Consider the following 14,191-nt stretch of genomic DNA (forward strand, 5'->3'; position numbering starts at 1 on the left):
ATCGGAGCAAGGTATTTCTTGTAAAAGGTTTCCTGTTCCACATATTTGAGATATGAAGGTTCTCAATGTTGCATCTTCTGTTACAACGATTCACCATGGTGTGGTGTGTCTGATTTGGGAACAACTACAGACACAAATAAAAATATTGGCAAAGTGCTTAGAAAGATGGAGGCATTTGCCAGAAATGTGGGATCCAGTCTTCTGTGATTTGGTTTAGTGAAAACTTCTTTTGTGTTAAGTATCAGAAGGTTGGGAGAAAGCCACTGTTTTTCAATTCTACAAAATCTGCACTTTGAAATTTAATTTTAATATTGTTTTGATCAAATTATTTTCAAAGAAATACTGTGAAAAAAGTAAAAGCAAAGCAAACTTTATGTGTAAGAGCAGGAGTGGTGTCATACCACCTCAGACAGAAAAAATATTTTTTGCTGTCTGGGGCTACACAAACAAGTCAGAGTGGGATAACATGCAGACTGAAGAAACACAGCTCTGTCTAGGTTTGTGGTTAGAGAAGCACTCTAACCATCCTGGTTAGTAAAGCACTATTAATATGTGCATTTTATATATAATATTATTTTGTATATGAGACTGTAGAGTCACTTCTCAAATGGCTGTAATTTTTACACTATAGTGATATTCATCACAAACAACTTGGTATTTTAGAAATATAGGTGTTTGTAAGTGGCTGCCAGAAATAGATGTCCCATGGAAGCATAATATTTTGGTGTGTTGGGGGGGGTTAACTCTGATTACACAGAAAAGAGTTAATTGCCAGTTTGGAATTTGACTGTTAGTCAGCTGTTCAGTCACTGCATGCATTTTTGTGTCTGTGGGAGTCAGTCAGTTAAATGAACTAGACGAGTACCATATCTTAAGAATAGCAAGGGATAATAATAAAATGCTTGCTTTCCAAGCACTTCTTTCCTAATTATTTTTTCTTAATTAGTGTGTTCAAGCACTGGATGAACACCTTTCATTCTGAAGTGTCATTGTTTTCATTTGTTCTCATTTTATGAGAACTCTAAATTGTACTTGCATCAAATTGTACTTACCTCAGGAGCTCAAAGATTATGGGACATACACTAGGCAGTTGCAGGATTTGTTTAAAATCTGAGATAAAAAATATGGATTAAATTATTTTTGCTTTCTCGTTCATATTTGGAACACTAGGGAGTTAAATTTCTGTTTTCAAGTGTTTTTCTCTCTCAGTTCCCATGGGACTTGAAATATTTAATGAGAAGAAGTTGAGACTATAACCTACTCAGAAGATTTCAGCAGCCTTAAGAAGACTGCCAAGCACTGTGACACTGATAAAAATTAGTGACATTGTGAGCAACATTAGTTCTGTAGTATTTGAATTCTCACAGTGTCTCCTTCTTTAACCCTACTTTGATCTGTATCTGTATTAAAACCATTCCTGATGAGGCTGAACATTCTTGTGAAAAGCAGCAGAGGCCCTGGAGATGTAGGTCAGTGCCCTGGATAAGAATGAATGAAATTCTTTGGTGGTACCCTCATGCCCATCCTGACATGTTGTGCAGTTCTTCAGAGCTAAGAAGTGGTAAAGGTAGCCAAAGATTGTTCACTGAGGTTTCTCTTACAAACTTTGCTGCAGAAGTTTGCATCATAGTAGTATCTTGTGATTTCCTGTGCTTGTTGTTAACTCTGGTGACCAAGAAGACCAGTATAAAAAAAGTTGATCTATATAGAATTTCTGAAATGGCAGACTATACCCGTAAGTCCTCCTGAAAGTCAAGTTGAATTGTTTCATACCATTGAAAATCTTCTTTCCTCTCTTGGGAAAATGAATTATATCACAATATTTTATTTGATATTTTTTCCATACAACAAATTAATTGAAAAAATAGTCTCAATCTCAACAAACGTGATTTTTTAATTGTTTTTTCAGAGCAGTGGAAAAAAAATTCTTTTTTCTCCTCCCCTTCCCCACTTGTAAACATCTTAAATAAAAGAGTAAACAACAGAAGCCTTAACATGATGGTGGCACCACAACTTTTCTCCATTACATTACTTAAAGCGTTTACTTAGGCTGTAGGACCACGGACTTGCTATGCCTGAAAACACTTTATGCAAGTTTACTACCTGAGAGTACCTGAATGCCATGCAGAAATGTGCTGGGTTTTCTATAAATCCCCTGTAGATGTTAGTATGTGTTACTGCAGTGCAGACTGAAACCTGTCTCCCACTAGAGGGATCTGTGTTGCAATGCTGTAAGCATATTCTACAAGCATCTTTCCTCCAAAATATCATGTTGCCCCAGCCTAATATTTGTAGAGCTCTACTGGAAGAACTGAAAGTAACTCAAAGGTAAGAAACTTGGAGGGATGTGTGAGTGTGTCCTAAATGCTGAGCAACCAGCAAACAGGAGAAAGGGGAAAGATAGCATTTTCTCATCTGGTTGTGAATCTAGCCATGTGGGTTTTTTTTTCCTTCAGCTAAATATTTTTGCTTTCAGACTGGATTTATTATTATATTTTGCTATTTTGTGTTTTTTTTCAAAGTGAATGATATTTTTAGACAATTATACATACAAGATTATTAAATTATTTGATTAGTAGTGATTTTTAAAGGCTTATTTGTAATGATGAAACATACTTATGTGGCTTGTATTATGTTATTTTATTATCTTGTAATCTTTTGTAATAGGAGGGATAGAATTGTAAACTGAAGCATTTACTTTATTCAAAATATTCCTATATAATTAATTTGTATAAATAAAGTACACAAGTTTTGTATGTTTAGGAAATATGCTTGCAATGAGGGAAGCCTTAATAATTCATCAATAGAATCTAAAAATACATGTTTTCCTAATTTCTTTTTTTTTTCAATCCAGGAAGAAGGTCAGCTCTTGTGGACAGATGGATCTCCTTATCTTCTTAAAGCTGGTGTCTCAGCTTTGTCAATGATACCAGAAAACCAAACTGATTGCTATGCCCTTCAGAGAGATCCTACTGGTCCAGATTATTTCTTCACAGGATTTTTCTGCTATGTACAGCTGCCATATATTTGTGAATATGAATGTAACTATATTTTTCAATCTTCTGCATTTATTTTAAAAACCTTACCCTGATTGCATTTGTATTTGAAGAAACAAATACAAAAAGAAAAAGGTTGTAGTGATTTTTTTTTTTAATTTTTGATCTTCTTTTTCAGTACCTTTGGTACCAGAAAACATCACATTTAGTGTGCATGATGTCAAGACAACTGAAGCTGTATTTATGTGGAGTGATATGGGCATGTGGCTCAAGTCAGGCTTTGCACTTATAATCAAGTACTATTTTGATCAGTGGAAACCATACATTCTGAACTTGCCTGTGAATGCAACCCAAACAAAAGTTGGGCACTTGTCTCCTGGCCTTCACTATAGGTTTTTATTAGCAGCAAGGAACTCAGAAGGAGCACAGTCTATCTTAAGTCCAATTCTGAAGGTAGAAACAAGTAAGTAACAAAAATAAATAGCAATAATAACCAAATAATCATACATTTTTAATATTTTTCTTTAATTAAACAATTTTCTGTGTTGATATTTTGTTTGAAAATATAAATAAATCTGAACATGAATTCTGATCCAGTATTTACTAGTTTGCAGAGTGGATTCTAAAAATTTAATTTAGCTTTGTGCTAAAATCCTTTGTTGGGATTGATTAAGAAAAACACAGAGTTTTCAGTGGCTGCAAGAGGAAAGCCATACAAATTCTGTTTCTGTTAAGTATATTTTAAAATCCCATTATTACAATAATTTTACTCACAGAGTCTCTACTGATGTCCAAAGGTAAAGCTGGATGTCAGAGTAAAGCAGTAAAGTATTTTTTGACCATGCTGGTGAAATGCTGAAGCATATTTTCAAATCTGAAGTAAAAGATTTTGTCAGAACAAGCAGAGTTATGCCTGTGTATCTGCAGTTAAGATTCAGATGATCTCTATGGTTTAAAAATCCATTGTATTTTGACTTGCTGTGTGATGCAGTATGGCCTAGGTAAAATTCGTTCACAGTTAACTTGTATTCTGGTAAAGTTTAGCTGAATGAAGCCAAATGAAACCTACCAGTTGGTAGAGATGAAAATGCCTTTGCACCTAAAGGTGATCAAGAGGAGATATCCTTAAGAAAAAACTACTTTATGGACACAATTTTAGGTGCAAGTATTCTTCGTGTTCCTAGGGAATATTTTTATCCTATTTCTGTTCCTAATCTTATTCAATAGGGCCACTGCACTCCCAGAAGTTAGAGGCTACATATGTTTCATCTGCAGAAATACATTTAAAATGGAATCCTCCACAACATTCATCCAGTGCTTCTTTTCATTACTACCTTGTCAACGTGTTGGATACGGAAACCAACATCTGGGAACAGTTGCCAGTTGAAAAAAGCAAGACTTCAATAGTCATACAAAATATAAAACCTTATCATCAGTATCAGGTGTATTTACAGAACGTAGGAGAGAAAGGAACTCTCAGCTGCCATGAGAAGCCTATATTAATTACAACAGGTGAGGTATCCATTTCTTGTTTTATTTTGCTAGACAGAGTTTAAATTGAAAATACAAGGCATTAAGGTACAGATTGTGGTTGTTGGGATATTCTTCAGAGCCTTCCAAAATTTGGAATATACCTATACCCATATTTATTTATTCATTTACCTACTTATAGCATATTCATATGAGATAAAGAAGTGACATTCTGCTTGAGAAATACTGATTTATAGTTTGTGTCTTTAATTTTAGCAAAGTAGAAACATTACCATGATTTCTCAATTTTTTTAAGTTAAAACAGATTAATTAATTTTTCTAATAATAGATACTGTGACTTAGACTGTGTCATCTTTTTACTCTGTATATGTCCAGTGGAATGGAATATGCTTTCAAAATAAGTCTCTATTTGTTATGAGAAAACAGAAAGCAGAATCTGCCTGTAACATGTAGTTGCATGCAAACTATTTTAAGAAATAATTAAATGAATCAGCAGTTCTAAAATCATAACGTTTTAGAAGAAAAAAATAAACCAAGAGACATCATTGGGAAGTGATCGTAGATTGATTGTAAGTTTGATATATGGCTTTATACTGACATCTTTTTCTTTGATCAAGCTGTCAGTCCACCGACAGCTGTTTATATTCACCCAGAGGACGTACAAGAAGAGAGTATAATCCTTCACTGGAAGCTGCCACAAGAGTGTCAGGAATCCTACATTCAAGTGAAACCTAATGCAGACATAGGTGAAACAAAAACGTTTATATTAAGTAATATAGAAGAATTTAAGATTGATCTCCTAATTCCTGGAATGGCTTATGAAATAGCAGTGGCAAGTGTCAATAATGGAACTAAGAGTGAACTGAAGACCATTCAATGCACTTTAAGTAAGATACTGTTTATGGTGGAAACTGCAGACTATAATACATGTATTGGTCTAACTATTGTTGATACTTCTAACAGATTTTTTAGATAAAGTCAATTTGCTAAATAACCAGGGATCAAAACTAAAATATAAAAGGTACAGATCCAATCCTAGTTGTTAACAGCAAAGTTAACAATTTTTGAAATGAAGGTACAGCCTTGGAAAACACACTGATAGTAGTGACAACTGCAATGAGGACCACAGCTGGAAATCTTGTTCCAATTGGCAGAAGAAACTGGGTGAATCATGGGTTTACGTTGAAATGGGGAAATACTGTAATGGTTGAAACAACTGATTTATTTTTGTAGATACTTTAGTTGTTCTGTGAACTGTGAGAAAGAAATTACCCTACCATTAGTGAGAGAGTACTAGGAAAGGAGTAGAAAGAGTTAGAAGTGGTAGTAGGTGAAAAGTAATAGCTTTACATTGTTTATCAAAGGATCTTCCCCATCCATAGGGAAGGGTTTATTGAAGGGTCTTAGTTTACCAAAATGCTGAAATGCTTTTGGTTCAGTTTAAATTTTTTGCATATGTGAAAGGAATGGGCAAGGTTCACTTATGCAAGTGGTATTTAAAGGCTGCAGCTATCAGGTTATAGATACATAAAATGCTGCATTATTTTTTTTTTTTTTCTAAATGATTACAGTATTTTGGAGGGTAGAAGTCTTAGTCTTTTTTTTCAGAATTTTTTATATAGGATTAGGCTTAATACCTCATTCCTGAAACAGATGACAAAATTCTAGATGGGATATTTCACAGCTGTCAGAGCCAACTGTAAGGGAAGAAAACTGAACACGTCAGTGTTGTATCCATCAAACGTATCTCGTTTTCCATGGTTTTCTCCCTGTCCACGTTTACATTTCTTAAATTTTTCCAGCTATTCTGCTTACCTTCCTAGTGCAGTTGTGGTTGATAAGGTAATTCCAGTAATAAACACTTAAAAGATCAGGTTGTTCTTTGTTTCTGAGCAATGATGTTTTACTGTGATAGCTATTAGTTTGCACTAGGCAAGCATATTTCTCAGGGCAGTTGCTTTAGATTCATCATGTGGTTTTCATTTAATTTATTTTCAACTGATTTAACATGTGGCAATTTTTTTTCTTTTTTTTTTTTCTTCTTTTAGAGCCCAAGCCTGTTCAAATTGTAGTTCCTTATGGGCTTTATAGCAATGCAGTGGTACTGTTTGTTCGCATGCCTGATATTGGAGTATTTGATGGCGTTTATGTTACAAGTAAAGAAGGACCTAATGCAACATTCACTTTAAAAAGTGATGCTAAAATAACAATTGAAAACCTTACTGCAGGAACAGAATATGATTTCTGTGTCTCCACAAAAAGTGGAAAAATGTTGAGCTCCTGTTACCATGTATATGGTGTAAAAACATGTAAGTATTTTAAGTTCTTATAAAATTGCACCATATAAAACCCCGATTTTTGAACTTTTTGACTTTATTTTTATTTCAATGCAACAGAAATGACATGCTATTCAAAAATCATCTTGATATATCTGTAAGCAATTTGTAGTTGTACTAACACTAGCTGATTTTTAAACAAGACTATAATGATATCTTATAATTTCTAAACTTGCTAAATTATGTTTTTTATATTGTCTATAAAATGCCTAGCAAGTATCACCGCCGAGGCCCGGGTTCGATTCCCGGTCAGGGCCACTCCCGGGCAGGTGGGGCTCATTAGCCCTTAAAGGCAACCCACCTACGTCCTAAGGACCTCGCTGCCACCGTCCAAGCTCGCTTGGCCCCGGCAGATGAACCTTAGGATTAAAGGGTGGGCTCAGTTCCGCGCACACTGTGTCTCACCTAAAAAATCCAATGCGCAGGCTGGAAGGTGGAAAGACCTTCCCCGGATTTTCACTCGTGAAGACTGGCCATTATTTCAGGAATTGAGGCTGTATTAAATTGTTGTCCTTATGGGAAACAAAACATATTTTGACTGCTTACTTTAAACAAGTAGATGAGTATCAATGGAGTTGTTTCTGTGTCTTGAAATTATGAAGCTCATTCCTCCTGGTGTATCTTTCAGCAAATAATAAAAACTTTGAGGTTCTCCAAGATAATAAATTGAATAACAAAGACATTAAAAAATTCTAGCAAGGGTTTTAAAAATTAAATTTTAGTAGGAACTTAATAACTGTTGAAAAATACCTGCTGAAATTCTGGTTTAACATTCCTATTTTTTATTATCTTTATACTTCCATAAGTTTTTCTTTTCCCATTTTATCATTTCCTTTTGAAATTCTTTTCTGCTCTGTTTCTTTCACAGTAGAAATCTTATGCAAGGAAAAATTAAGAAAAGATAGAAAGAATTAAGGAAGAAATATGAGGAGAATGAGGGCAAGACAGAAAAAAAATCTTTCCCAGATTGTGAAAGACTAGAAAGCTGATTTTTCTTCAAAATATCATATTTTTAAGAAAAATCAGCTTTCAAGGATTTTCACAGTAAAAACTTCATGTTTGATCAACCTTATGGAAACATTTTCTAAATTCAGTGGCAAACTGCCTTAGAAAACCCAGTTTTTGTCTGTCTCTTCTGGGGCCCTAAAAACTTGGAAGAAAGAAATGTCCTAACCCTCACATGTACACAATTTTTCTTGGAAAAAGGGTAAATTTTGGTATATTCCAGACACAAACAGCAGTGATAGGGATGAAATAGATGTAAAGAAGAATGGATACTCCTCTGTAATGTGAGCTGAGTCGTACCTAACAAGACTATACTAATTTGGAGTAAAGTGTATTTATCTAGCCTGATATACCCAGTTTTGCTCAGCTGTTTGACAAAATTTAAGTACATTATGGCCATTATGGTAGTGGTATTGGAGGGATCAACTTAATTCTGGTGCACTTTTCCACGTTGGAATGCCAGCTCTATCCTTGGAAAAATGCATGTTCAGCCTCATGTAATTTTAAGATAAAGAAGCAAGTAATTTTCCTATACCTTTTTCCTTTCTCCATTTTTCCTTTCTCAGTTTTGGAACTGCTGTGTCTCTGCATGCCTGAGATCAGATTTTGCCCTCTTATTTGTTTGAATCTCTTACTGGTTATCTTCACTTTTATGTCTCCACAGGAGATAAAAAAAGTGTTAGATTGAACAAAGTCTTGGATTGAACTGTAATGTGTTTTGTGTTCTCCTGTAGGTCTGGCAGCTCCGCTCAATGTACGAGAAGGTGATGTTACTGACACTTCAATACAGATCACTTGGGATCGGGCTGATGGAGATTTTGAGCAATATGAAGTTACATGTACAAATTGTGCAAGTGCTTTCAGGGTATATTTTTTAGAACACCACTTGTGTATAAGCAATGCAGTTATTTGTCAGTCTTCTACTAAGAAGAAGCTATATCCCCCCTTAAAGTAGTTGGATGTACCATTTACATAAGATAAGAAAATTTTTGAAATTTTTGAAAGCTGTATTTCTATTTCTAGGTCCAGAAGGTTAAGAAAGAAACAGCAGTGTTTTCCAACCTTAGTCCTGGTAAGCTGTACAGTTTTGCAATTCGAACAGAGAAGGAAGGTTTCAGAGACAGCCTTTTTGTGACAAAGGAAATAGACACAGGTGAGACCACAATGTTGTGAAATTCAGTGTTTTCCTCCTGTCTTGCTTTCTTCCTGTATTTCCTTTTTGTCTCAGAGAAAAGCAACTTGACTGTCTTTGTAATTTTCTTCTTATTCACTTACATTGTTATTTTTCTTATTCTTTGACAGCAAGTGACCCTTAAGAATCTGAATATAGTTCCTTTGTATGATGAACTACCAATGTTGACTTCACGTTGACTCAACCAGCTGTACAGTCCAGTAGCTGATACTTGCACACAGTCTGGCTACCAGCACTATATACAACAAATTTTTTTCTTAGACTTCTCTTTAATGCTTTGTTTTCACTTCAGTGCTGAGTTTGGCCACACTTAAATGTTCAGAGCTAAATTAGTTTTATGATGTTTTCTCACTGGCCTCCCTGTACATCACAAGTAAAATTGGGCTTTTCTACATTTAGGACATTTGATTCTCAACAGTGTAGTTCTCCTCTCTATTCTAATACTTCTAGCTGCTTGAACCCAAGAATATGGTCTCTCAGGCTATTAGATCTGGCATGTTATGTTTTCCTCTAAGCTAATGTGGAAAAATAAAGCATAGTAGATGCGACTGAAAAGGTTCAGCATATGTGATTGAAGATACGTACTGTGTTGCATTTAAGGTACCGCTGAGGTAGAATGGATACAGGAATGTAAAATGTGATGCAAAATCATTTCTGAGAGGACAAATCATGGAGAGGCAATTATGTAGCAAATAAGTGAAATTCTCTGACATTTCCTTTTCAAGAACTAAGGACTTGAAACTAGAAGAGAAAAAGTAGAAAACAAGCAAATGTAAATGTTTGTTTACTAAATTTGTAGATAAATTGCAGAACTTCTGGACACAAGATGTTTTGTGTGATGATTGTGATCATGTGTTCAAGTGGAGACCAAAGACATGCATAAAGGAAAAATCTGCTGAGGTTTACTAAACTAAAAAAAAATCACCTTTGGCTCACGAAGTTCTTGGGCTGCAAAATGCAGTTTAGGAGATTAAGAAGGGGATTATTACTCTATGCAATTCTTGCTTTTCTAGAGACGTATGCTTTTGGTCACTGTTGAGTAAGAGATACTGTGCTAGTCATGACTTTGGTCTCTGTCAGGTATGCTACCACTTATACTGACATTTCTGTTCTTGTAGTAGTCTGTATGTCCTTGAGATAAGGAGGGATATGTGGAGTTTTCATTGCATTCTGATGATGAGAGGCCTGTCATAAAGAAATGTGTTTAAAATGGTTTTTTGAATCAATGCATTTTGTTGTATTTTCACACAGTACCAAGTGCAGTTAAATACCTGAACTATAGCAGAGACTCTGAGTCAATAACTGTCACCTGGCCACCAGCCCCAAATATATTTGATGGATATGTTCTTTCAATTAATAGTAAGGACTTCAGTGAGAAGAAAATGTTACCTTCTGGTGTAAGGTATGATGATTACGTTTAAAAAATAACTGACATAACTCAAAGCAGCTGTTTCATTATATACTTAAAATAAGTAGCCTGTACTGTTATTTATATATTATATATATTTGATGATTCAGTTGACATATAGTTCTATATCATGTACTTTAAGAACTGCTTTTTTGACAAATTGCAGGTCTCATATAATGTGCTTGTGCAAAGAAGAGCAAACAAAATACTACATTGGGTTGAGCACTAGTAGAACCTGTGTGCCATTCTGGATGTTTAATTTAATACTTCAGAACTTTTTAGTGCTTGAACTTGCTGTGAACCATAGTGCAATGCAGCCTATTTAAGATTTCATAATACTAAAATATTTTTGAATGACAACATATAAACGTATATACACATCATGTGTAAATAATATCCATAAAACTAAAGAATAAACATATGAAGAGACGTGCATTTTTAGAATCCTAAACAATGCAATGTCTTCTTTTAATCTTTGTAGAATGTACAAATTTGAGCATCTTCTACCAGGCACTGATTTCTTAATCAATATTGTGACAACCAATGGATTAAAAAGAAGTCACCCTACCATCCTCAAGATTAACACCTGTAGGTTCGGTTTATTAATGACTTTTCACAGTTTCAAATAACTAAGCTTGTTACTTTTTAAGGTATTGTCTAAGAAAAGCTATTCCTTATTAAATCAATGCATCTTAATAATGTCTGGATTAATGCATGTTAAGTCTTTCTTTTCAATCTAAACATCTCTGAAAACTCTTAAGCATATAAAAGCTTCTAAAACACAAACAATTTTCATCTGTATTTAATGGGATTCTGCCAGCAAATGAATCAACAGTAATATTAGGATGTTAAACTTTTCTATAAAAATTTGTAATTTTTTATTTTATTTCTGATTCTATTGCTAATATGTCAAAACAAATTTTCATTTATTTGAAGGTCTTCTTAAGTGCAAAATGAAATCTCTTACTACATGGAACTATAAAATAATGAATTACAGCAGTGTATTCTGTAAATGCCAATTTCCTTAAAATAATATAGATTATTTTAAATTTAAATTTTACATCCTCAGATCCTGGTCCACCATTAGATTTACAGGTATTTGGACAAGAAGAAAATACAGTCTATTTTTCTTGGAAACTACCAAGAGGAGGATTTGATATGTTTCAGGTGAGATAAGGGTGGGAAGAAACCAATGCAATTTTTTTTTTTTTTTTGTGATTTCTCAATGAAATTATCATTCTGTATGTACTGCAAACCCAACAATAAACATTTGTCTGTATAACCCATGGAAGTATGGGAGGGAATACTGCTATGGGGAAAGGCCAGCTAAATACATACTTCCTATTGCATAACAATTAAAAAAAAGAATATTCTAAAATTATGCTTTTCATAGCTTTCAAAAATTGATTTTTCAGCTAGTGTGCAATAAAAAAGATTACAGATCAAGGTTTGAATGCAACTGCAATGTAATCTTTTCTCCTTAGCTTTCCAAATTTGTAACACCAATTCATTTAATTACAGTAAAAGATAAAAAATACATTCCATATAGAAGAATCTAAATGCTTTGTTTAGAAAGTTACAGAATAAAACTTTTTTTTTAAATAAAGCAATTTATTAGACAAAAGTGAAAACATTTGATACTGTCCATACCCTCCCAGCCTTGGTCATTAAGAAGTTTAGGGATTTGGTTATATGTAAATAAAAACAGTTACTATTCCTGAATTTGTTCAATCACTTATACTTTAGAATTTTTTTATGCCCTGTTTAAAAAAGTACACTTTTTTCAAACCTGGTATTCTTTAGCTTCTTGTGTTATTGGAAATATCTAATACTTCCCGTTCACCATACCCATACCTTTCATTTTATAAACTTCAATTTTCTCAATTGTCTTTTAAGCAGCATTCTTTTATGGAAGATGTTCTACATCTCTCGGAGCCCCTGGTGGTCTAGTGGTAAAAGGCGCGGCGCTATCACTGCCGAGACCCGGGTTCGATTCCTGGTCAAGGCCACTCCCGGGCAGGTGGGGCTCGTTAGCCCTTAAAGGCAACCCACCTACGTCCTGAGGACCTCGCTGCCACTGTCCAAGCTCGCTTGGCCCCGGCAGATGAACCTTAGGATTAAAGGGTGGGCTCAGTTCCGCGCACACTGTGTCTCACCTAAAAAATCCAATGCGCAGGCTGGAAGGTGTAAAGACCTTCCCTGGATCACTTCCCTGGAGTGATCAGATGGTTAGTAGTGTTCTCTGTTTTGGTTCCTATTTCTTTCCTAGGCAATAACATGCTGCCTACCTTTCTGACTACTCTCAGACTATTTTTAAAACCTCTTCTGTGAACATTTCAGTTCAAGACAACTCAATTCATAGTTCATCAGTAATGATTCTGTGTGGGAACATCCTTGACCATTGAAACAAATAGTTCAGTTACTATTTCTCAGATGCCTTGTCTACAGTGAGTGTTCACTTTGTATTTTGGTCAGCTAGTGGTTTCTCCAACATCCAGATAAGCTCGTTGTGTGTTTACATCCCTTTTTTTGCTAGTTAATACACCATTTTCAATTTGCCTTTCGGTCTCTTTTGGCCCGCTGACCTGTGTTTCTGCTCTGCCCTGTTTCCCTGTACTTTTTAAGTTAGCTTGCAAAATAAATAAGTTTGCTTATACAAGCTTATAGATTTTATTTTTCTTGTATAGGCAAGATCTGCAGGTTTTAATGATATCTTTCTCAAAGTAATACTTTTTACTCTTCAAAGGGTTTTGCTCTTTCTGCATTCCCTTCACAAACTTTTTGAGTCATATTATGTATCAAAGTTGCATTTCAATATTTTTTATACCATGACACTTTTGGATACTCCCCATAATTTTCTTTTAATTTGCTTGTTCATCATTCAGTAGCTCTCTTTTTTTAATTAAATTTCACTACACTGGAGTTTTAATTTTTTTTCTCACAAAGAAGTTGAGTACTAGTATTTTATGCTGATATAACGGCATGGCTCTTCAAACAGCATTTGCAGTTTGAACAATATCACTTGTGTAAAATCTAGAGTTATTTTGCTTCTCTTAGTTCTTTTTCAGAAAAAATCCACTATGACATCTAAATACTTCCTCGGTGGATCATGTTTCACTATAACATGCTCTCTTTTGTATCCTGGCTTTTGCAGTCTGTCTTGTGTCCTCCTTTGCATTTTGCAGCCACTGTCTCAACACAGTCATGTGGCCAATAAAACTTTGTGATAGTATACTGTTGTTTTAAATATGTCATTCGAATCAATACTGATTTCGAGGTATAATCTTGTACAGTTAACTTACTTGGCTAGGATATTCTTTAGTATGTAGCACTACAATGAGACAAAGTACTTTGCTTCAGTGGTCTACATGGTTTATACCTGAGTACTACAGTGTTCAATTATTTTAATCCCTCTCTCCCATGACTTCAATTATATCCTTACCTAAACCTGGATATCTAAGTATGCTTAGGATAGTTCCTTGAAATTTCTTCTCTCTTCATTAGTGTAAAGTTGCATTGATCTGAATGGATAAGAGTAGCCAGTTAACCTCTCAACACTATTTGCTGGTGTAACCTGGAGTATTTTTACAAATTTTAAAATTAAATTCAATTATCTTGTTCCTGTTTTGAACCAGTTCAGATATACTTTTGAATGTGGTCATGCTATTTTTACCATGTTGTGGAAAATAATTGTCATCTGTAATATTGATCTTTATGGCACAGTATTATTGTTCAGCATCTCATAGAGCGAGCAGCCAGCCAC

The 14,191-nt window shown here is 34.5% G+C and overlaps 1 protein-coding gene across 5 annotated transcripts in view; it reads left to right on the forward strand.

The window, feature by feature from the left end:
* Positions 1-10,334: 10,334 nt before the first annotated feature.
* PTPRQ (protein tyrosine phosphatase receptor type Q) overlaps positions 10,335-14,191 on the forward strand; it is a 114,019-nt gene continuing 110,162 nt past the window's right edge. For all 5 annotated transcript variants that reach the window (XR_007630038.1, XM_050324720.1, XM_050324721.1 and 2 more), the window contains exons 1-3: positions 10,335-10,422; positions 10,910-11,016; positions 11,498-11,595. Coding sequence is in view for 4 of the 5 variants with exons in the window: in XM_050324720.1 (XP_050180677.1) it covers positions 10,403-10,422; positions 10,910-11,016; positions 11,498-11,595 (225 nt within the window). In the remaining variant the exon portion in view is untranslated. The remainder of the gene's footprint in view (positions 10,423-10,909; positions 11,017-11,497; positions 11,596-14,191) is intronic.

The sequence above is a fragment of the Myiozetetes cayanensis genome, unplaced genomic scaffold (assembly GCF_022539395.1).
Source record: "Myiozetetes cayanensis isolate MyiCay16 unplaced genomic scaffold, myiCay2020 scf3, whole genome shotgun sequence".
NCBI lineage: Eukaryota > Metazoa > Chordata > Aves > Passeriformes > Tyrannidae > Myiozetetes > Myiozetetes cayanensis.